Source organism: Suncus etruscus, chromosome 16 (assembly GCF_024139225.1).
Source record: "Suncus etruscus isolate mSunEtr1 chromosome 16, mSunEtr1.pri.cur, whole genome shotgun sequence".
NCBI classification, from domain to species: domain Eukaryota; kingdom Metazoa; phylum Chordata; class Mammalia; order Eulipotyphla; family Soricidae; genus Suncus; species Suncus etruscus.
In genome coordinates this window covers 42433045-42458407 of record NC_064863.1, presented here as the reverse complement: position 1 = coordinate 42458407, position 25363 = coordinate 42433045, and the positions used below count along the sequence as shown (strand labels likewise).

Here is a 25363-nt window from a genome sequence, read left to right as displayed (position 1 = left end):
GAAGGAGGAAGGAATAACAATTAAGAACATACTTTATATTTTCATATTCCAAAATCTGATTAACCCTAGATTTTATAATGTGAACTGGGAAAAAAAATCATCTGATTCTCAAAGTCAGGAGTACTGAAGTCATCTTACAGGGAAACGAAACTGTACCTGCAGACTCCTAGCTCTGAACTCTTTTCTCTTTGTATGTATTTATGCATATTATACCAAAAATGCTGACTGTTGGCTCCACTAGGTACCTAAAATATATCAATTTACCTAAATGATATTTATTTAAATGACTTCCAAGAAGTGCTCCTGTTTCCTATTTATAAGTTATAAAGAGACATTTTTATAGTCTATTTTTTTTAATTTTTGGGCCACATTCAGTGACTCTCAGGGATTACTCCTGGTTATACACTCAGAAATTGCTCCTGGCTTGGGGGACCACATGGGATGCGGGGGGATTGAACCATAGTCTGTCATGAGTCAGCCGTGTGCAAGGCAAATGTCCTACTACTGTGCCATTGCTCCAGCCCCTAGTTAGTCTTTCTTTTTTTTTTTTTTAATCTTATTGAATCAGCTAATAACACACCCAAGTTTTCTGTAATTAATTTTTTTTTTGATTTTGGGTCACACCTGGCAGTGCTCAGGGGTTATTTCTGGCTCTATGCTCAGAAATTGCTCCTGGCAGGCTCAGGGAACCATATGGAATGCTGGGATTTGAACCACTGACCTTCTGCATGCAAGGCAAATGCCTTATCTCCATGCTATCTCTCTAGCCCTAGTAATTAATTTCTAGTAAAATCTAATGTTTAGAGCTGGAGAGACAGTACCGGGTTAAGGCACTTGCCTTGCACACTGCCTTCCAGACTTTGATTTCCAACATTAAGTACAGTCCCCTAAGCCTGGCAGAAGTGATCCCTGAGAGCATGGAGCCAGGAGAAAGCCCTGAGCACAGCTAGGTGTGACCCCAAACCCAATCAAATACAAAACAAATTTCTAGACCTCCTGAGCACTAAATTGGGGATAGTGTTTAATGAGTGAATTCTTTCCAAACCTTTCCAATATGCCTTATACTTAGTACATTTGATGGGGTCAGTATTCGTGGACAACCACACTTACTGCATAGTATATAGTTTGTGTGAGATAAAACATTGCATTTACTCCTCACAAAAGCACGTCAAAGAGGTGAATTATCGGCCTTGAGGAAGTGTGTAAATTGGAGGCTCAGAGAAGATGAAATCTGTAGCAGCTTGAAGGAACAAAGTGGACAAAGTAAATCTTTCCCCAAGGATTGTGCAGAGCGCTGTGGTTTCCTGCCTATCCCCTTCTGCAGGCAACTGTAGGAAGGGGCCAGGTCAAGCAAACAGAAATCTCACATTCCTTGTCTCCATTTCTTCACACTTAAAAGGAGACAGATCCCCACATGGTCTTGTTCGCCAAGATGTCAGGAGTGATTGCCACCACCCGGTGAAAAACAAATGCCTTTTTACTTCTGGTGATTCCTGTCCTGTAAGTCTCTTCTTTTTTAGAACAGCCTGCCACTTCCATCTGCAAATAAGTTGGAACCCTCCTGGCAGGGGGTGGGGATGAGGAAACAGCTAGTCAGATTTCTCTTTATGGGGCTTCCTCATCTTGGCAGCCCTCAGCTTAAACTCTGAAAAAAGGAAAGCTTTCCCTTTTCTCCATTCAGCATGATTATTGAGCACTCCTGATTTCCTGATGGGGACACTTAAGCTCAAAGGAATTAAATAAGTTGAGAAAGGATGCCATTTATGAATGAAGAGTCACACTAGACTGTCTGGATCCAGGGCTGGAATTTGGTGCTCTTAATTTTTAGATGCAGAGATGGGGCCTGGTTATGTGTATTGGGAGAAAAATACAGTCTGGAACCTAAACCAGCACAAGAACTTGTCTCGAAGGCCTTTGAGACATAGGCTCCGTGAAGAGATCTGAGAAACCAGAGATGCAGAGTTCCAGGCCCAGCATGGGAAGGCTTCCAGGAAGAGAGGCTCCACCGATGAAAGCAAAGAAGAGAAAAAGAGAGAGAGAGAGAGAGAGAGAGAGAGAGAGAGAGAGAGAGAGAATGAGAGAGAGAACCTAGTTCTAACCCTTGTGTTATCTCCCCAGTTTTACTGTATCTCAAATGCTTCAAGGCCTGATCTATATAAATATATAAATATAAATAAAAATAAATATACATAAATATAATTAAATAAATGTATACATATATATTGGTTTGGGGTCACACCCGGCAGCACTCAGGAGTCACTCCTAGCTCTATGCTCAGAAATCGCACCTGCCAGGCTCGGGGGATCATATGGGATGCCGGGATTCGAACCACCATCCGTCTGCATGCAAGGCCAACGCCCTATCGCTGTGCTATCTCTCCAGCACCAAGACCTGATATTTTTTAAAGACCAGCAGTATAGGGGAAAGCTATTTGGGGGGGGGGAGTCAAAAAGAAAGAAACATTCTAGCCTGGAAACCAAAGCTGCATTCAAACAACCTCTCTGGCACTGCTGCCTGAGAGCTCAAACACCCACTCGTGATTTCCAAAGTGTGTCACCACCAGGTCCAGCAGCCTGTCCGAGACATTGACCGTCAGCGCGATGGCCGGTGCAATCTCGCCCTCTGGCGACGGGAGAAGGTGATGCTCCGATTTCACTATTGGGTAGCGGGATAAAACCATGATCCTGTGTGGGAGAGAAGAGAGACCCCAGTGAGCATCAGCGCTGGTCCTCACCCTCCTGCATGCAGGCAGGACTTAGCAAAAAGGTTATAAAGAAGAGCGTTGCTACCAGTGTCCCATTCAGAACAAGGAGAGGACAGATGGACTTGCCTGCCCATCTCATTTCTGCTCCCAACCCTGCCTTTGTCTTGCAACACAGAACAATCCACTCACTATGTCCAAGTTGGTTCTATGGAAACACAGAGCAAGCAGAATGAACGTTGCACAGCATGCATGTTATTTGAGGGTGATGGACCACACCTGGCAGTATTGGGGACTGCTAGGTCTGTGCTCAGGGGAGCAAACTGGAACAGAGACTGAACCAGGCTAAGACAGTGTCATTTAAAAGCATCAGGGCAAGAGACATAATAATGGGCAAGGATTGCATGTGGCTGACCCAGGTTCAGTCTCTATGTGGTTCCCTTGGAATTTTCAGGAAGAACCCCTGAGCATCATAGGTGTGGCTCCCCAAACCAAAAACTAATTAAATTTAACTTATTATTAAATTTAAATAAAATTAAACTTATTATTAAGACACTTATTAATGCTTTATAAAGTTGTCTGTAGCATTTCCAGATATGCAATGTTCCAATACCAATCCTACCAGTAGAATCAATTTCTCTCCACCAAGTCCCCAGGTTCCCTCACACCCACCAGCCTGCTTTCTCAACAGCATAAATATGATTGATTTTTGTAGTCAGAATCTTCTGCTTGCAGCACTGTTGGCTTTGTGGCTTAGAGCTGTCCGTATACCTCACTTCTACACTTTCATGTGCTCAAGGTGCCTGCTCCCTGCCCCTATTACTTTCTGTTTGTCTCTTCTTACTCCCTGCTCTGGATTTCTTTCCTTTCCTGTCTTTCTCATATCTATAAAATAGGGTTCAGGGTAATCTAGGAATTGCTCCACCCATTTTGATTGCTTGCATTCCCTAGTCTTATTGTATTGAATTTATAAAACAGAAAGTAAGATCATTCAATATTTGGTCTTTATTTTTTATCAATATTTGTTCTCTTGACTTCCTTCACTTCGCATGACATTCTCCAGTTCTAAATTACAAATTTCAAATTTCATGGTTTCAACATTCCTTGCCAAGGCAAGTACTTTTGTTGTTGTTGTTGTTGTTGTTTGTTTGTTTTTGGGTCACACCCGGCGACACTCAGGGGTTACTTCTGGCTCTGTGCTCAGAAGTTGCTCCTGGCAGGTATGGGGAACCATATGGGATGCCGAGATTCAAACCATCTGTTCGAATTAGCTGTGTGCAAGGCAAATGCCCTACTGCTATGCTATCTCTCCAGTCCCCAAGGCAAGTTCTTTAGCAAACCCTGTAGGTAGTATTTTCCCAGCCCCCAGCCCACCCTGCAATATCAATTTTCCTTTCTTTGTCATGCTGGCAACATGTCTGTATAAATGATTCTAATAGAAGTCGATGGGACATCTTACAAGCAAGAACACAGAGTAAGAGTTTACAAATTAAAAATTAACCTCCATCCAATTTCAATAATAAAATGAGTTCCACCTGCACATTAAGGGACTTTGTATCTAAGGGAGGTGCAGAGCTCTCACTTCTGCTTTACCTCCCTCACCATGTCTGCTTCCTCCCTCTATCTCCCTTTTCTCTCATTCTTCCTCTCTCTTTCTTTCCTCTCTCCTTGTCTCCTTTCCTCTCCTTCCTCCCTCCCTCTTCTTTTCTTCTCTTTCTCCCTCTCTCATTCCCTCCATCCTTCTCTTTCCATTTCTCTCCCTCTCACCCACTCACTTTTCTCTCCCTCTCACCCTTTTCCTCTCCCTTCTCTTCTTTCTCTCTCCTTTTTCCCTCTTCTTTTCCCTCTCCCCCTCCCTTTACATCTCTGTTGTCTTCTTGCTCCCTCTCCCTTATCATTCGTTAGCAGCACCTTCTTTAAGGATCATCCTTGAATTGATAAGTTCTGCTTGTCCTTCCAGACTCTACACAAAGGTCCACAGGACATCACTCAGCTGTCTGGAGGCATCTTAAACTGTGCCAATCCTGCTACCTGATTCAGGCAGAAGACATCTTCTCCCATCAACCATGCATATCACAAACGTGTAGGGTTTGGGGGCTGCTGATGCCAGTACAGAGGTTAAGGAACTTGCCTTGTATGTGATGAGGGTTCAATCCCCAGCATCACATATGGTCTCCCAAGCACAGAGTCCAGACTAGGGCCTGAGCACCACCAGGTGTGGTCCCCAAACTGCAAACAAAAAATCTTGGGTGTTGCCTGTCTTTCCCTTCTCATTTCCTGGCTCCTGACATTTGAACCATTAGAGAGTTCTGTTGGCTTTGTCCCCAAGTAGTCCCTGAGTCACTCCTCCTCTGGGATATGCTTTCAAAATTGTAACTTGGGGCAGAGAGCTAGTACAGCTGGCAGGGTATTTGGTCTACATGCAGCCAAACTGGGTTCAATTCCTGGCACCCTATAGAGTCTCCCAAGTCCCTAAAGGAGTGAACTTTGAGAACTGAGCCTGAGCACTTATGGGTATGGCCCAAAAACCCAAAACCCAAACAATTAGAAGAGTCCAATGGGTGCTGGAGCATAAGCACAGTGGGTAGGGCATTTGCCTTGCATGCAGCTATCCTGAGTTCTATCTTCAGCATCCCATATAGTTCCTTGAGCCTGCCAGGAGTAATTTCTGAGCAGAGCCAGAAGTAATCCCTGAGTGCTGCTGGATTTGGCCCAAAAGACAAAACCAAAAAATCCCAAATGATGGGGCCGGAGAGATAGCATAAAGGTAGGGGGTTTGCCTTGCATGCAGAAGGATGGTGGTTTGAACCCCGGCATCCCTTATGGTCCCCTGAACCTGCCAGCAGTGATTTCTGAGCGTAGAGCCAGGAGAAACCCCTGGGTACTGCCGGTGTGACCCAAAACAAACAAACAAAAAATCCCAAGTGAGCCCAATAATGAATGGCCCAAAGCATCAGAACTCAAGTTTTTGTGTGTGTGTGTGTTTTTTTTTTCAGTCTTTTCAGGGACCACATCCAGCAGTGCCCAGTGCTTGATCCCAGCTCTATGTTTATTCCTGGCATGCTTGAGGGAACCCATGAAATGCTGGGACCAAATCTGGATTGGCCATATGCAAGGCAATCACCCTAACTGCTATACTATGGCTCAGGCCTGGAACTGGAGGGTTTGTTTACAAAACTGAGTTTATCTGGATGGTTTGAGTAACTGGGAGGAGTCCCTTCCAGCCCATAGTGGGGGAAAATAAGACTTTCTGGTGATAAATGTATTGAGGAAACAATGTATGTATATATTTTATTATAAATTACAGAACCTCAATAATAATGGTAAGGGGTGGGGAAAGAAACAAAAATATAATCCAAGATGAGGGTGATGACTCAAAGAGCTGATGAGCTTGCTTAACACGTAGGAAGCCCAGGCTTAATCTCTGGCACTACCTGATTTCCTGAACCCCACCAGGAGTGGCCCTGCAAACACTGTGCTGTAACTAGCACTAAGCACTGCAGGGTATAGCCCAAACTCTCCCTCCCCCCCCCCAATCTTTTTGATTTAAAAAATAAACAGGGGCCAGAGAGATAGCACCCGGGACGGACCTGGGTTCAATTCCCAGCATCCTGTGTAGTCCCCCAAGCCTGCCAGGAGCGATTTCTGACCACAGAGCAGGAATAATCCCTGAGCACTACCAGGTATGGACCCAAAAGCAAATAAACAAACAAACAAATAAACAAATAAATAAAAATAAACAAAAGTACAAGTCAAAGGGTACATGGATATGGCTTCATGTGGGCCCTGGGCTCAATCGCTGGTATTATGTGATCCTCTGAGTACCTCTGAATATAGCTCTCATGGTCTATCTGAGCATTTTTGGGAGTGGTCCTCCATAAAGTAAGGTGTAGCTTAGATCATAATGTTCCCATGAGTAAGATCTTCCAAAGATTTCCCATCACACCCGGATTAAGTCAGGTTTTGTTTGATTTTTTGTTTGTTTGGGGCCACATTAAGTAGTGCTTTAAGGCAGTGCTTGGTGTTGCTTCCAGCTGTGGATCAAACATAGGTTCTGATATGCAAAGTAGTTGTGCTGCCCCACTGAGCTGCCTGCCTGCCCCCAGGTACTCCCCTTGACTTCCTTGTTCATTGTTTCTTTCTCAATCCCTCTGCTATGAATACACTTGATCCTTGACCCTATCCATTACTCCATCTCTCCCAAAGACCTGGTCCTTCTCATCCTGAGGTCTCCAGAGACCACTTTCTGACCCCACACCTAGGAGAATATTTCCTAGTTCCTGCCATACTCACACCCTCAGTACAGCACTCACTACCACCTCAAAGTATCTAATTTGCTTCTGTGTGTACAAACTGATTTTCTGCTTGTACTAGAACATAAGCTCCATGTGGACAGCATCCAAGTCAAACACACTTAGTGGTTTATAAGGCTAAGAATTTGAGACCTGGCTAGGAAAGTGGTTCAGTGGTAAAGCTCATGCCTGGCATGCATTGTATTTTGGCATTTTGTTTGTTGGTATGGTTGTCGCTTTAATTTTGAACCACACCTGCTATGCTCACAGCCACTCCCTAATGCTTAAGGAACTATATACAGTGCCAGGAATTTGAATCTAGGTCAGTTGTGTGCTAGCAGGCACTTTACCCACTTTATCTCTGACCCCAATGCCTCCACAATAATAATAAGTAAAAAAATTTAAAAAATGTAAGGTTACACCTTGCAGTAATCAGGGCTTACTCTTGGGTTCTGTGCTTAAGAATCACTCCTGGTGGTGATCATTTGCGGTGCCAAGAATTTAAACTGGGGTCAAGCTTAAATTTTGCAAGGCAAGCACCATACTTCCTGTATTATCTCTCTGCCCTAACAAATATTTTAATAGGAAGTATCTATTTTTATCTTATTTTATTATACCTACTCTATATAACTACTATATATAATGACTGTATATACTATGTTTAAAGTTTTAAATCTATTTATTTGAGGAATTTGCATATCTTAAGTACCTACTCATCCTCCCAAAGCACCTCTGTGGCCTATTCAGAAAACACAGGAAGGTATCACCACTCCTCCACGTCTATGTGTCCAGCTTTCAAGAGCTTTGTTGGGGAAAAATTCCCCAGATACACTTACCCCCAGGTGTGGTCCCTGGTGCTTGGCCCAAAGTCAGTATAGAAACCCAACTTTTCCCCTAACCACATGGTTAGATCATTGTTTCCAATGAAGGGTTTAGATGCATCGCTCTCCAAAATTGTTATGAAATCTGCACCTACTCAGATAAAGAGAAAAATATCCATGTAGTGATTGAAAACAGCAAGGCAAAAGTTTATCAGGAAAAATGCATTTTTGACTCACAAGTCAAGAAAAGACTTGGTCATGCAGAATGGGCCACCAAAGCCAAGTGGCTCCAATCTGAACTACCCAATGAGTAGAATGAAATGGAATGGAATCAGAACAAATTCACAGGGTGACTCTGATCTACATTCAGGCATTCTCAATACCCTTTTACATTCTCAAACAAGATATATGCCTGTGATTACCCATTATATGTTCATTATGGTGGTGTAGTTCTCAGCAGACTCCTATGAGGTACATTACTGGCTTTTTTTTTTTTTTTTAGAATCTCCCCGGCCAGGCCCCCAAGACCTATCATTAGGTCAACAAATTTCTTTTTTTTTCTTTTTGGGCCACACTTGGTGACTCTCAGGGGTTACTCCTGGTTATGTGCTCAGAAATCACTCCTGGCTTGGGGGACCATATGGGACTCTGGGTTGGAACCAGTCCATCCTAGGTTAACCGCATGCAAGGCAAACGCCTTACAGTTTGTGCCACCACTCTGGCCCCAGATGCCAAAGGAATTTCTTAGTAGCATTTGAATCTCAGACACCCTCATGCTTTCTCAGTGATGTGCTCATCATCTGAATTAAACAACATGGTTTGGTCCATGAACTTATCTTGCTTCATACTCTATGTAGTTGATCTAAAAGCCAAATATCTAATTATTTTAAAGAAAGCATCATGCAAGGATGACAGTCTAGGACACAGAAACGTTTAACATGGCCCTGGGCTCTTGAAAGCAATTTGGTCTACAAATAAGCATCAACTGACCTCATCTGCCATTTTAACCTACAGTTTTCTGGTTCCCTGACATAGGTCATTATCTAAATGACAGTGTCACTGACAGGGTATTCTCTAAGAGGAAAGGCACCCCGAGAACACCCACAGGAGGCTGTGTTCCAATTCTATGAAGTTAATATACTCTCAAGACAGAAATGGGTGCAGAAACTCAATCCTCCAGACACTCCTCACAACAAAAAAGTCTTTGTAAGAGGTTCCTTTATATCCTGGCAAACTCCACTCCAGTGACCTATGATCTCACATGAAACAAAAGTTACAGGAAGTGTCTCCAAAGCAGGAACTAATTCTGGTCAGATCATACCTGTTTCATTGAGCATCTGAGCAGATCTTTCAAGACTGGACCAGCCTTCATTGTCATAGCCAAACCGGAAAGGCCAGATGGCAGCAGAGAACTCCTTGGTGGCTGGGACCTAGGGAATTGTTGGAAAGGAAACTTCGAATAGCTCTGAGATATAGCAGTTTCTGTGACCCGGCTTTCTCCATCTTGCTGTCCCCAAATTCATATTTTAGCAAAAGAATTTCTTTAGACATTTCTCCACATTTAACTCAAAAATGCAACCTAGTATTCTCCTAATGAATTCTTTTTTTTTTTTTTTTTTTTTTGGTTTTTGGGCCACACCCGGTGGTGCTCAGGGGTTACTCCTGGCTGTCTGCTCAGAAATAGCTCCTGGAAGGCACGGGGGACCCTATGGGACACCGGGATTCGAACCAACCACCTTTGGTCCTGGATCGGCTGCTTGCAAGGCAAACGCCGCTGTGCTATCTCTCCGGGCCCTCCTAATGAATTCTTTGTGAACTTCTAGCTTAAGCTTAGATGTTAGGAGTAATGTTGGAAAAATGGATATTTATAATACAAAGGATAGTATATGAGGCAAAATTTCAAAAAACTTGCTGTTATTTCTATAGGAAAAATAGGAAAGTGGTTGAGTAAATAACTGATGCAGGGAGCTCCTTTGTAGAGTTAATGTCTTGCACATGTGAGGCCCTGATTTTGATCTCTAGGACCATCCCCAAAATAAGACAATAAATAGTATCCCAGACAGATCACAGAAGACTACATAGCCCCAATTCATAACCATGGACTACCCATAGAAACAAAACTAGCAAAGAAGATATAAACTTTAAAAAGAAAGCTGCAAGGGGCCAGAGTGATAGCATAGTGGCAGGGCATTTGCCAGCACACAGCTGACCCGGGACAGACCCAGGTTCAATTCCCAGCATCCCATCTGGTCCTCCGAGCCTGCCAGAATTGATTTCTGAGTGCAGAGCCAGGAGTAATCCCTGAGTGCCACCAGGTATGGCCTCAACCCCCTCACCAAAAATTGGAAGCTGCAAAATATAAATGTCAGATGTTATTTAAATAGTTTAAAAACATTATTATCTATGTACATATTCAATAAAGTAACAAAACAAAGAAGTATATGAAAATGATAACAGGCTTGATCATCAAGCCTATATTATCCCTGGAACATGTATCCCACTTGTTTGTGTCTTTGCTTGTTTCCAACCTAGAGAAGCCTGTGTTTACATTTTTCTTTTCTTTCTTTCTTTTTTTTTTTTTTGGTGGGGTCACACCCGGCAGCGGTGCTCAGGGGTTACCCCTGGCTGTGCTCTGGCAGGCATGGGAGACCATATGGGATGCTGAGATTCGAATCACTGTCCGTCCTGGATCAACTGTGTGCAAGGCAAACACCCTATCACTGTGCTATCTCTTTGACCCACCCTTGCATCTTTTTTTGTTTGTTTGTTTTTGGGCTATTTACAATAGCCAGAATCTGGAAACAACCCAGATGCCCAACAACAAATGAATGGCTAAAGAAGCTGTGGTAAGGGGCCGGGCGGTGGCACTGGAGGTAAGGTGCCTGCCTTGCCTGCGCTAGCCTAGGACCACGGTTCGATCCCCCGGCGTCCCATATGGTCCCCCAAGAAGCCAGGAGCAACCTCTGAGCGCATAGCCAGGAGTAACCCCTGAGCGTCACAGGGTGTGGCCCAAAAACCAAAAAAAAAAAAAAAAAAAAAAAAGAAGCTGTGGTACATATTCACAATGGGATATTCACAATAGAATACTATGCAGCCATCAGGAAAAATGAAATCATGAAATTTTGCTATCCATGAATAGACATGGAAACTATTATGCTGAGTGAAATAAGTCAGAGGGAGATAGACCCAGATTAGTCTCAATTAAATAAAGATCTTGTTATTAAAAATAAAATTAGGGTAATTATTATTTTTTATTTTTTTATTTTTTTGTTTTTTGTGTCACACCCGGCGGCGCTCAGAGGCTACTTCTGGCTCTATGCTCAGAAATCACTCCTGGCAGGCTTGGGGGACCATATGGGATACCGGAGTTCAAAACACCATCCTTCTACATGCTAAGCAAATGCCTTACCTCCATGCTATCGCTCCAGCCCTTGTTTTTGTTTTTAAACTCTGTACTCAGGATTTATTCCTGAATCTATGTGTCAGGGATTGAGTCCAGGTCAGTGTTGTGCAAGTCAAATGCTTTACCTACTATACTATCTCTCTGACCCCAAGCTGAGATAACTCCTGTTCCAAAAGGCTACATAGATGTCTACAGCATATTTATAAAGTGGTCTGTCAGTTTTTCAAATTTTTTTTAACAACATCTTCCCATTTTAATCTCTGTCCATCCACTTCCTCACAGGTAACATTAGTTCTATTTTCAATGTCTTCTGGCTTATCTTTGATTTAGCTTTGTCTGTTTATTAATTTTCTATATATTGTACATATAAAAACAATCATCCGAGGTCTGGAGAGATAGCATGGAGGTAAGGCGTTTGCCTTGCAATCAGAAGGTCGGTGGTTTGAATCCTGCATCCCATATGGACCCCTGAACCTGCCAGGAGTGATTTCTAAGCCTGGAGCCAGGAGTAACCCCTGGTGTAACCTCCCCAAAAAATCATCCATTATTTTCTTTTTCCCTTTTGATTTAAATAATTTTGATGATTCCTTAAACTTCTTTTATCTTGAAAATTATATTTTAAAATCTTTTTAAAATAGGTAAGTAATAGTCCCTCATATACATTTGCTACCTCTTGGTTAACCAACCAAGAGGAGAATCAGTGGGGGATTTGGGCATTTCTATATTCTTAAAAAATCTCAAACTTTCTCCATTACCAGTATCTACCACACAGCACAAAAAAGACCATTATATGGTAACTCTCTGTTTGCTGGCTAAATATGTCCACTGATGGGAAGACCAAAAAAAAACTCCATGCAGCAAAATCACCAGCACTATCTCTAATACATGGGTCTATCCTATTTCCAAAACTCAACTTTCTAAAAAATTCTATGATACTATCAGTGTGGGGTCTAAGATTTGAGGAGATACAACAAGGACCTTGAAGATATGTTATTCAAATGGAGTGATCAGTCATGATGGTGAAGTAAACAAAAAGGATGCAGAATAGAGGACTCTGAATTAGTCCTCAGCATCACATATAGTACCCAAAATCCTACCAGGAGAGATCCTTGAGCATGGGAACAGGAGTAAGCCCTGAGCATCACTGAGTACCAGCTTCCCAACCCCCCAAAATGGCCAATAATAAGAATCAAAAAACATCCCCATCAAAATTTATATTAAGAATTTTGATTTACTTACCCCTTTGCCCAGCCTTGTCACATAGCTTTTATGCCGTAGTCCTAATCCCAATAACCCTACTCCAACAAGCAGCCACAAAACTAAAAAGAGAAGAGATAGTTATTTTAAAAAGAACTTTGTTCTTAAAAATTGATTTTAGGGAATTACTGACTTTATTAACAAAGGAGTTTTATGCGAAGAAGTGTCTAATTCCTAAGCTAATTGTCATGTGTGGCATGCATACAAAACCCACAGTTGAAATTCAGGATTGATGGAATTTCCCTAAAATATCCCAGAGATAGCTCAATGGGTACAATGCCAAGAATGTCCTTAAAACAGCTGGAAACAGCTCCCACCCCCAACACTGCTGGATATGGTTCCAAAGCAAACAGAAGAATAAGTTATAAATATATACAAGAAGTAATAATATATAAGAAAACAAGTCTCTGTTATTAAGAATCATCCTAGAAAGAGGGGAAGAACTAGTTTACAGAATTAAGTCCACTATATTTAAGATATTTTGGATTTTAGCATCTTGTTCTTGTGGGCCACTCCTGGCTCTGTTTGCAAGGGTCACTCCCAAGGATACTCAGAGGACCATATGATGCTGGGGACTAAACAGTACTGTATCCTATATCTTCAGTTTGATATTAGACTTTCAAAATCAAAATATAAAATAAGCAAGCTTAATTTAAAAAAGGAAAGGAGGGAATTCAGTAATAACAAAACTAAAGAATAGAAGGCTAGGCTAATGTTTGGAAAACTGTAAATAAATTGGATTTCTAGACTAAAACTCTATAAAATATATAATTTTTATATATAAAAGGAAGGTCCAGCTCACAACATAAAGCTCACCACAGAGAGTGATGGGTGCAGTCACAGAAATAATTACACGGAGAACCATCATAACAAAATGTGACTGGATGTGGGAAGTAGAAAGCCTATCTAGAGTACAGGCCGATGTAGGGTGGGGAGGAGGGACACTTGGGACATTGGTGATGGGAATAAAATAAATAAATAAATAAACTAATTAATTAAAAAACTACACTTGATAAAAAAAGATTATACACACATATATGCAAGAAAAAATTCATTGAGAAACAACTTTATAACTGAGTTAATAATTGCCAGAAATGAGTAATGGGCACATGATTATACTCTTTAATTTCATATATCTTTACAATGTATATTTGTAATAAAATTTCTTTTGGGGGTTTTGTTTTTGGAGCCACACCTGGCAGTTCTGAGAACTTACTCCTGGCCCTGTGCTTAGGGATCACACTGGTGGGGCTCAGAGAAACTTTATGTGGTGCAGGATAATAAACTCAGGTCAGTCACATTACCTTTCCAGCCCCTAAAATGCTTTTATTTAAAAAATAAAAAAAGGGGAAAAATAAAGAAAGGAAGGAAGGAAGGAAGGAAGGAAGGAAGGAAGGAAGGAAGGAAGGAAGGAAGGAAGGAAGGAAGGAAGGAAGGAAGGAAGGAAAGATTACACTTACAAAGTTTCATGATTTTTTCACTCTTTCTGAAAAGCACTTTTGGACTATTTTTTGTCTGAAGAGAAAAGACAAAACTTTTCTTGGGACCAAATAGCATATTCAGTCCAATAAATAGCATTATAGTTCCTGTTGAAAGAAAGAAAACTTGTATCATATTTTTATCCCAAAGCCCTGCCCATAGAAGAATTACAGAGCCACAATTTCATTTCAATAGACACATCATGAACACTCATTTACTGACTAATTTATCTAGGTACCCAAGTCATTACTTTGGGAGATTAGGATGCTCTAATAAAATCAGTGAGGCTCTAAATATTAGTCTTTATTTTATTTTTTTAATTTTTCATTGAGACCATTGTAAATTGCAAGTCTTTCACAGTTGTATTTCAGGCATATAGTGACAGTGAATTAGGGCCCTACCCAGCACCAGTGTTGACCACCCTCCATCATAGTTTTCTGCATGCAACTCATATCTCCACCTTTGCCCCCTGGACTACTAACGTAACATAAATATTAGTCTTTAAATGAGAGAACCTCAGTCTTTTCCTGAGAGAAGATTTGCTTTAATTTCCTGATGGCTTCCTCACCCTTTAAATCTCAGGCTTTTGAAGGGGGAGAGGCTGCAGCATTTGAGAAATACATCTTCTCAACTTCCTTATTGGTCCTCATAGAAGGTGCCTGCTAGAATTCACAGAGCACTATTTAAGCCACTTCTAAAGTGGAACTCAACTGGGATGTGTTACTGGGAATATAGTTATATATGTCATGTACTAGTTGACAGACTTCTAAAATGGCTTAGAGCAAGAACAGAAACAGAGCAATCACTGAACAATATGCCAAAAGAGAAATGTCAAGGTCAGGTGAAGCTTAAGTGAAAGGCTAGCCAAAAAGAGTTTTATAAAAGTTTCCAGGAAATAGCAGGAGAAACCAAGTAATACAACCATAACTAATTTCTGATTGGTTTCTTTGATTGTACTGGCTCCACAAACACACACCACCCAGATTATTTTAAAGCCATAAAATTCAGTTTAGAATGGCTCTTACTGTCATTCACGTTCTTCACATAGCAGAGCCCCAAGCAAGCTGGAGTAAGGAAAAAGCAGGGCATTGAAAAGGAAGACAAGGCAGGACAGAGAATGCACACCTGAAAGAAACCAGAATGAATATAAGGTTTGCAAAGCCCAGGTTACAGCAGTGCTAATGAAATGAATAGCTTGAATGTTCATAAATATAAAAAACCTCCCAAGTTCTTTTAAAATACATGTCATTTAAAAACATTTTTCAAACTAACTGGTGCAGACAGTTACAGGGGTAAAAAATGGGGTAAAAATGTTCATATACAGAATGGGAAGATGGAAGGCCAGGGCATGTGGCCAAGTGAAAAGGACTAAGGTAGAACCTTAGAATGTGGTGCATCTAATTCCACAAACTCTCAAGAGCTATTTCAGCTATTGAAAACTCACTTAGTCAATATTGAGCAGGCCTGGAACAGGGAAATGTAAAAAAAAAAAAAAATAGGGAGAAATCCTTCTCAAAACAGTCTGTTCAAAGAGACAGATACATGGGCAGGTTATTGCAAAAACAAGGTATGTCTTCATTGTTCTATGCCATCTACTACACTCCAGCTCCAGTTAAACAGAGCATTATTTCTATTAGATCCTAAGTACTTGGGTCTGTGGATGTAGCTCGGTGATGGAAAATATTCCTTCTAAGTGGAGGAGCTCAATCTGATTAATCATCATACAAAATCAACTAAAAGTTCCTAAATTGTGGGGGCTGATTATTACAGGGGCTAAGATACTTGGCTTAACCAAACCCAGGTACATCCCTGACACCATATATATTTCCATGGGAACTGCCAGGATTGATCCCTGGGCACAGAGCCAGGAATAAATCCTGAGGACTGCCAAGTATGACCCCCAAAATAAGATTTAAAAAACCTCCTAAATTTGGGGCCGGCGCATTGGCGCTAGAGGTAAGGTGTCTGCCTTGCCACGGACCGCGGTTTGATCCCCTGGCGTCCCATATGGTCCCCCAACCTAGGAGCGACTTCTTTTTTTTTTTTTTTTTTTTTTTTTTTTGGTTTTTGGGCCACACCCGTTTGACGCTCAGGGGTTACTCCTGGCTATGTGCCCAGAAATCGCCCCTGGCTTGGGGGGACCATATGGGACACCGGGGGATCAAACGGCAGTTCATCCTACACTAGCGCTTGCAAGGCAGACACCTTACCTCTAGCGCCACCTTCCCAGCCCCTAGGAGTGACTTCTGAGCGCATAGCCAGGAGTAACCCCTGAGCATCACCGGGTGTGGCCCAAAAACCTAAAAATAAACAAACAAACAAAAAACAAAAACAAAAAAACCTCCTAAATTTAAACTATAGTGTCTTAAAAAAATCCTAAACACCTGGCACTATCCTTAGAATGTAGTAGGATTCAATGAAAATAATTTTTAAAGAATAGCTGAGAAAATGGGAAATTTTGCATCATTGTTCACATAATTAAAAATAAAAAATAAAATAAAATGGGAAATTTTAATGAATGAACAGACAAGAACAAAATCCACTAGTAATACCCTTTGTCTCCTCACTTTTCAAAGGTTTTTTTATCGTGGAAGTACTTGATGTGTTTTACATAAATAAAAATGAAGGGCAACACATGACTCGAGGGATGCTTCATAGATTTCACTTATTTCATTACTGCCAGAAGAAAAAAAGTAATAATATGAAAATGGCTCAGTTTACGAGATTTTAATTTTAGTATATAAGTTCACAACTTCTGAAAGAGAAAATGTCCCTTTTTTGTAATTTGGGAATTTATTAAATATGCTGTGATTTATATGTTTAAATATAAATCAAACAGTAAAAATAAGAACAAGTCATAGATAAAATTGAGGGGGAAAAACTTCGTAATTCTTATATTCGTATATTTATGAACAAATCACTGAGGTGGTTTCTTGTGCATTGTGATCTGACAGTCTCCCCAACACAGCACAGAATACAAGGGTTACATAGCTCCTTCTCTGCTCTTCATTCTTTATCAAACTTGCTTTTTCACAACAAATATGCTTTAGATGCCTTTTAAGTTCATAAATATTATTGAAACTCATGGAAGAATTAGACATGCTTCTAAGTAGTTATTTGACTATTTATCCATTATATCTCAGTTCTGTATTTGTTTGACCATATTATAGTTTGAGTTTGTTTGATACAATTGTACCAAAGTATATACTATTGATGTTCAAAGTCATTACACCTCAACTCTACTTAAATTCCCACAAGTCTCCACCACTATCTCTGTGTCACCTCTGGTCTAGGTTTACCCCCTCTTTACCACTCCCCCCAAAGATTGCTAATCAGTACTGCAATCCAACTGTCTGTATTTGAGGGACTCAATTTCACATCTGTTACTCTACTTATTTCCACCACCAAAGTACCAATATCATAACACCAGGTTTATTGTGTTGCTTAATTAAGACAATCTAATGAGAATGACAGGATCCTCCATTTAGTTCTTTGAGTCCAGTAAACTACATAATCCTCATCACCCCAAGGCTGTTTCTTTTTTTTTTTTTTTTTTTTTTTTTTTTTTTGGTTTTTGGGTCTCACCCGGCAGTTGCTCAGGGGTTACTCCTGGCTCCATGCTCAGAAGTTGCTCCTAGCAAGCACGGGGGACCATATGGGACGCCGGGATTCGAACCGATGACCTTCTGCATGAGAGGCAAGCGCCTTACCTCCATGCTATCTCTCCGGCCCCACCCCAAGGCTGTTTCCTGGGTTGCTTTAATCTCATCCATTCCATGGCACTTACCCAAAAGCACATCAGATCTTTCTCGAGCATAAACGCCTCCTGGGACAAATTTAAAAGCTGTGCACCATGCGCAGAAAAACAACTCCAGCAGGTAGAAGGCCATGGCAATAGTCATGGCTCTTCCAGGGTTGGGGCCCGAGCTCAGAAGTTGTCCCAGCACCTGTGGCCACACGGAGCCTGTGAAGATGGCCAGCACGGCTCCTGAAAGCGCTGCTGCCCATGTGGACAGGTAAAGGAGGCCAGCGGCCGAAGCAGCTCCTGGAGGTGGGCAAGAAGGAAAGGAGTCAGTCTTCAGTGGGGGGCTTTCGGGGTCCACTGTGCAGGGCTGTAGATGAGGAAGAGGATGAGATCAGGGGACTATGTTTTGCTTAAGATCTCAGAGCTGCCTCCAAGCAAAAAAGGAGTTGGAATGTCAATCAGTCTAGGAACTGTCCAACAGGGCTATTTCTTTAGAACAGGCAGGAGAAGGAAAGGGCTTTTCTAGGCTACTTTTGTTCAGATCTGACAACTATAAAATATGAAAAAACTGGGGCCAGAGACATAGCACTTGGGTAAGGTGTATAGGACACCCCACCAGGCTTTGAGACCCACCACTGCATACCTTCCCCCAGTACAGCATGTGAGGAGAAGCCCTAGAGACCCATAAGCACTACTGGGGTGGTCAGGGGAGGGGTCCCTGGTCCTGATGATCTGAGCATCATTGCATCCTTGGACCCTGGCATTGAACGTCAAGCCAGAGAGCATCTAAGGGAGTGGTCCTCAGGCCTTCTGAGCACCACTTGGGATCCCCCCAAAATTTCAATTATCTCTAACACCCAAATAGGATCATTTAATTCAGATCCAGGGCACTGGAAAACAATGTTGAGTCAGTATGGTTTCTGAAATTTTTCTCTCTTTTAAAAATATTATTTTAAATAAAACCTTTTTGTTTGCTTTTTGGTCATGCCCAGCAATAGTACTCAGGGGTTAATTACTCTTGGTGGTGCTTGTTGAGGGACTAAATTGGATACTGGGGGGATCAAACCCAGATCAGCTGCATGCAAGGCAGTACCTGCTGTACTATGGCTCAAGCCCCATAATATGAAATCTCTATTTAAAAAATAAAATATATAAAATATTTTCATTTTATGACCACACCCAGCAGCATTCAAAGGTTACTCCTGGCTCTGCACTCAGAAATTATAGCTGGTGGGGCCGGGAAGGTGGTGCTAGAGGTAAGGTGTCTGCCTTGCAAGCGCTAGCGTAGGAAAGACTGTGGTTCAATCGTCCCATATGGTCCCCAAGCCAGGAGCGACTTCTGAGCGCATAGCCAGGAGTAACCCCTGAGTGTCAAATGGGTGTGGCCCAAAAACCAAACAAACAAACAAAAAAAGAAATTATAGCTGGCAAGCTCAGGGAACCATATGGGATCCTAGGGATCAAATCTAGGTCATCCACATGCAAGACAAACACTCTACTCACTGTGCTCCCAAAATAAATATTTTTAAGAAGTTTTAGGGAAATGCAGGGAGTACTGTGATCATACCCAGTTGTGTCCTAGGTACCATGTAGTGCTGGGGATAAAACTCAAGTATTTGCACATACTGGGCATATGCTTTATCTCTTGAGCCACAGCCCAGCAGCTTACCATCTAAAACACACCCCTGTCAGTGGTCTGGCTTCATTTTCAGTTATTTTTGCTTTTCTTTTTTCTATTATTGAACAGGCCTCCTAGGTCTGGGGTGGTCGTGGCAAGGGCTTTGTTGTTTACCAGTGCATAGGAGGTATTTAGTAAATATTTATTCATTCGCTGAAGGATAGAATGTTCGATCCAAATCCTGGAAGGCCTCTTTGAGACTCTCATAAGAGTTTTAAAGAGCCATCAGTTGGAGCTATGTGAATAAGATGTTTTTCTAGAACCAAATGCTGCCCACTTATGCTCATCTATGAAGTCTCTTGTGAGCTGTCCTGTGAGATTATCTATGGCACGATCCTTGGTAGGGAACTACTCTAGGATAGGAGGTGTGGGGTTTGGTGCCCACAAGCTTAGTGCTTCCTACTCGCATTCATCAATAAGTGATACCCACTTGGTCATCACAGGGCAAGGGTAGTGCCTTCCTCTCTGCTTCAAAAAGAGCAAGACCTGAATAAATATAAGAACCAGTTTCTAGGGGTCCTTTACAAAGCCTGAGTTAAACCTCACTGGTTAAACCCTTTGAAAACTCTCACCAGACCATGTTTCTGTTTGTTTGTTTTGTTTGTTTTGGGGGGGACCACACCCAAAGGTGTTCAGGGCTTATTCAGGCTCTGTGTTCAGGAATTATTCCTTGGCTCAGGGTACCATATGGGGGTAAACTAGAATCACACAGGTCAATCTATCTTTTTGAACAACAGTTGTGATAATATGAAATATATACTGGTACTCCTTGGCTCAGGGTACCATATGGGGTGACTGGAATCACACCCTGGTCAATCTACCTTTGGGGGGTGGGTTGAGCACACCTGGCAGGGCTCTGGGATTATTCCTGGCTCTGTGCTCAGAAAATCGCTCCTGGCAGGCACGGGGGACCATATGGGATGCCGGGATTTGGACCACTGTCTGTCTTGGATCGCTGCATGCAAGGCAAATGCTCTACTGCTGTGCTATCTCTCCGGCCCCTCAATCTACCTTTTTGAACAACAGTTGTGGCAATATGAAATATACTCTGGTATATTCACACTTTGTCTTTTTCACAACTGTTTCATCTGATTTTTTTTCTGTTTTAGACTTAGTCTAAAATAATATTCTTCAAATCTTTATAGCATCAAAGGTACCAAGCAGAACTGTTCTTTAAATTTTAGATAAATATTCTAATAATATAGTAATGACTAGCATATTAGTTGTCAATAAATTATAATTTGCATGTAATAAAATGTAGGCACACTGCAAATTAAGACTTAGCATACGTTCCTCCATTTTAAGACATTAGCCATTTTATACACACAAGGCAGACCTCTCAGTCACCCCACAAACCATGTTTTGAAACCCTCCCCTCTCCAGAATGAGGCATTGTATAAGACAGAGTTAACTGTCCTAGCAGTTACCTTCTAGCCAAGTCTTGAACCTCCCAACCATGTCTCGAATAAAGTATCAATCTATCAAATAAGCAGAGGGAAATTGGTGGCCTGACAGACCCCAAGAAAATATAAACAATGTAGCCTCCAAGTGCATCTAACTGATCACTGTAAAGGGCATTAAAAAAAATGGTAGGATTGGGCCTGGAGAGATAGCATAGCGGCGTTTGCCTTGCAAGCAGCCGATCCAGGACCAAAGGTGGTTGGTTCATATCCCGGTGTCCCATATGGTTTCCCCGTGCCTGCCAGGAGCTATTTCTGAGCAGCCAGGAATAACCCCTGAGCACCTCCAGGTATGGTCCAAAAAACAAAAAACAAACAAACAACAAAATTGTAGGATTGCGGTTTAGAGCATATAAGGAAGCCCATACCGGAGGTCAGAGGTCGGAGTTACTTTCCTCTAAAGAGGGACAAGCCCTGGACAGTCAGTTTCAGGACTTAACACTTGCTTAACTTGTTATCTTTTAATGCAAAGCTCATTGCTTTATGTGATCTTACCTAACACATAGTACATTGAGATCCAATATGTTTAGTAAATGTGTATATTTTTAAAATAGAACTTTGAGATAAATGCATATATAAAGATTTTATATATAAAATATATAACATGTATATATATGGCTTTTTGGGAAGGAGGGTTGGTTTTGGTGTTTGGGTGTTTTTTTTTTTGTTTTGTTTTGTTTTTTGCAGTAACAGGAATTAAACTAAGAAGTCTCACACATACATGGTTTTTGCTCTACTGTTGAGCTACATTCACAGCTGCTGAGTCTCTTATTTACTTGCAAACATTAATAGTGAAAAAATCCTAGGTCTGGAGCAATAACTTGATGGGCTGATATTCTGCATGCAGGAGAACCACGTCTTCACCCAGGCATCACAGCCCAAGCCACCGCCAGAAGAAACTCTCCAAGCACAGAGCTGGGAGTAGTCCCCACCAAGCAAGCACTGCTCTGTTTGGCCAAAAAATCCAAAAATAAATTTGAGCTCCTGTATTTTTACATTCATGAAATTTCTATTGGCCATCGCCATCATTAACTTAATGCTAAGATCCAGTTGGAACTAGCAGACTTTCACAGTGCATCGCAAAAAATATGATTCCTTTTTCTCCATTCTTCTTTATGATGGTTTCCAGAGATGAATTCCAGTGGCAAGTGGGAACCATCTGTAGGTAATTACATGTGAGCTCCAACTAATTTTAGGTGGGTTGTGTGTCTGAAAGGGAGGGGAAGCTCATGAATTATGGTCCTTCTCTCCTTTCCTGCTGCAAACAGCCTATTAAAAGTCATAAATCTGGGTTCTCATGGGGTCTTCTAAAATATTATTTAATGCTTCAGAGAGACAGTAAAATTAGATAAGACTTTACTGTTTGAGCTATGCCTTACTTACCTGGAAACATATGTCTAAGTATAATCATCAGTTTCTCTGATTTCTAACTTGCTGTAGTCCTTGGCTTTCTGTGTTTAAAATAAAACTGCCAATTACCTGTCCAGTAAGCATTTTTTGCTTACCAGCCCTGGGTGAAGGCATGGCATAAATGCTGAGCAGCTTTCATATTTGGAAAACAATGTGCGCCAGAACGTTTTCTCCATGGCCTACAGATACAGGCTCTAGAGATGATCATTGCATGCAACATTAATGGAGTCTCCTGGCCCTTTTTCTGAAGGGTCTCATGAGACCTGTCTGTGATGAGAGGAAAGGTCACTCCCATGGCATGACTCCCAGAAAGTACACAAGCAGGTAAAACAACTCGGTGTGGACCGCAGCAGTGTACACACAGCTCCAGTAGGGTGTGGAGCTGGCAACTTTGTTCACTGGGGCCACATCTCCATGCACAGGCAATGAGGGGTGAGAGCACCCAGGGCTTCCTTATTGCTTTACTTAACTCATGCCTTCCCTTCTGTTACCCCATACACAGTCTCACATCCACAAGGACCCCAGCCCCCAACAACTCTCAATAACCACTTTGTGAATACCAAGAGAGACACCTGTCTGCACAGAAATAAGAACTCGGGGCTCACCTGGATACACAGTGGAAAGTTTGATTTTATAATTAAAAATATTTTTGGACTTTGGACCACACTGAGCAGCTCAGGACTTACACTGGTTCTGTGCTCAGGTATCATGCCTGCCAAACCTAAGGGAACTATATGGGAATACAGGGGTTGAACCCAGGTCAGCTACATGTAATGCAAGAGCCCTATTGGCTGTATTATTACTCCTGATCCATAGTTTGTTTTTTAATCACTAAAACTGACTTTAACCAGTTCTGCCTTTTTTTTTGTTTGCTTATTCCCAGGGAAGAAGGAAAAGGCTAGAGAAAGGGCCAGGCAGCCCAGGTAAGCAGATGGGAGCTTGTTTCTTTGGATTCCAACAGTCCATTTGGTAGTAGTGCAAGTCTGTTTGGCTGCCTCAGTCACTGTTTCTAGTGCTGAGACACATGCCTGCAAGTAAACTGGATGACAAAGTTACATGAGGGGCCCACCTGCCAGTTAACTTCACATACCTGTAACCCACCAAATGAAACTGGTAACTGGAAACCAGGAACAAGTAGAAAGCATCAGTCCACTTGCCAAAGCGAGCAGAATCATGCCACTGTCAAGACAAGAATGCACTGTGAAATATCTTGAGAAAATTCTCAAGATTTCCCACTTTTAAGAGAAATCTATCTCCTATATCTCAGTATATCAGAGACTTGGGTGAAACAGCCAGTGAGAACCCACAGGAAAACAATGGTAAATGCTTCCAAACACTAAATGAATAGCAACTTTGAACTGAGTGTAAGAAAGAAAATGACAGAGCCAGAGCAATAGTACAGCAGGTAAGGCACTTTCGCACATAAAGCCTACTGGATTTAATCCCAGCACTACATATGATTGCAGCAGAGTATGAAGGAAGAATAGGAGGAGTATGGGAGGGAACCTGGGGACATTAATGGAGAGAATTTGGCATTGGGGATATGATTGGTGCTAAAACTTGTACATCTGAAACTCTCAAATGATTAATTATAAATCATGGTGCCTTGGGACCAGAGCAATAGAACAGCAGTAGGGCACTTGCCTTGCATGTGGCTGGCCCAGATTTAATATTTAGCATCCCATATTGTCTTCCAAGCACTGCTATGAGTGATTCCTGAGCATTGCCAGTGTGCCCAAAAAGCAGTAAGTAAACAAATCATAGTGCTTTAATTAAAAATAAAGTTTAACTCACAGTTTTAATATTTTATGGGCATTATTAGCATATTTAAATCTTACTAATTATAAGAGTTGTGAAGGCTGATTGAGAGACTATATAAGAGACTATATAAGATGGTGAGGATTCCTCTAAGGCAAATATGATTGGGTTCATGGCCATCTTGGTCTAACAGGAGGAAGGAATCAGTAAGAGTCAAGCAGTAACATTTGAGAGCCATTCTCCTCTCAACAACTGCCACCCTGTTCTGATCACTAAAACTCCTACCAAATGTCCACCCTATGACTCACTCATGAGGTGGAGTCTGGATGTGATGGCCAGGGAATGCCAGCCTTTTCCACCCACCACTATGAATTCTCTTCAGTACCAGGGGTACTGAAGAACTAGGAATCCCCAGAACTTCTTGCTTAGCTGTGCCAATCTTCCATTCCTCTATGCCTCAGCCATCCTCAGCACTGGAGTAAATTTCCTTCTCATACTTTCTGCTTCAGAGCACACAAATACTTCTGGTAACCAAGGAGCATGGACTAGGTTAAAGGTGACTCACACAGTCTCACTGCCCAACAAGGTAAGAATCCCTTCCTATGATCAAGCCATTTCTCTTTGGTGTGGCAGGTTACACCTTGCAGTACTGAGGGTGTGGTGCAAGGTTGGAGATTGAACCCAAGTCTCCCATGGGCAAACATGTGCTCCAGCCCTTTGAGCCCTTTTCCCAGTCCCTTAATCCTTCCTTCCTTCCTTCCTCCCTTCCTTCCTTCCTTCCTTTCTTTTTCTTTTCTTTCTTTCTTTTTCTCTTTTTCCCACCCCTTTCTCTTTCTTCTTTCTTTCTTTCTTTCTTTCTTTCTTTCTTTCTTTTTTTTTCTTTCTTTTTTCTTTTTTCTTTCTTCTTTCTTTCTTTTTCTTTCTTTCTTTCTTTTCTCTTTTCTTTCTTTCTTTCTTCTTTTTTTCCCCTCTTTTCTTTCTTTTTCTTTTCTTCTTTCTCTTTTTTCTTTCTTCTTCTTCTTTCTTCTTTCTTTCTTTTTTCTTTCTTTCTTTCTTTCTTCTTTCTTTCTTTCTTCTTTCTTTCTTTCTCTTTTCCACCTCTTTCCTTTCTTCTTTCTTTCTTCTTCTTCTTTCTCTTTCCCACCTCTTTCTCTTTCTTCTTCTTTCTTCTTTTCTTTCTTTCTTTCTTTCTCTTTCTTTCTTCTTTCTCTTCTTTCTTTCTTTCTTTCTTTCTTTTTCTTTTTCTTTCTTTCTTTCTTTCTTTCTTTCTCTTTCTTTCTTTCTTTCTTTTCTTTCTTTCTTTCTTTCTTTCTTCTCTTCTCCTATCTTTCTTCTTCCTTTCTTTTTTTTTTTGTTTTG

At 41.5% G+C, this 25363-nt stretch overlaps 2 protein-coding genes across 2 annotated transcripts in view; one reads left to right on the top strand and one right to left on the bottom strand.

The window, feature by feature from the left end:
- OCIAD2 (OCIA domain containing 2) overlaps positions 1 to 25363 on the top strand; it is a 945756-nt gene that overhangs the window by 805970 nt on the left and 114423 nt on the right. The window lies entirely within an intron of this gene.
- CWH43 (cell wall biogenesis 43 C-terminal homolog) overlaps positions 1 to 25363 on the bottom strand; it is a 108450-nt gene that overhangs the window by 63660 nt on the left and 19427 nt on the right. Inside the window, 7 exon segments of the mRNA XM_049789833.1 lie at positions 2535 to 2684; positions 7830 to 7965; positions 9136 to 9244; positions 12457 to 12536; positions 13935 to 14060; positions 17741 to 17998; positions 23337 to 23425. Of these exon segments, the coding sequence (XP_049645790.1) occupies positions 2535 to 2684; positions 7830 to 7965; positions 9136 to 9244; positions 12457 to 12536; positions 13935 to 14060; positions 17741 to 17998; positions 23337 to 23425 (948 nt within the window).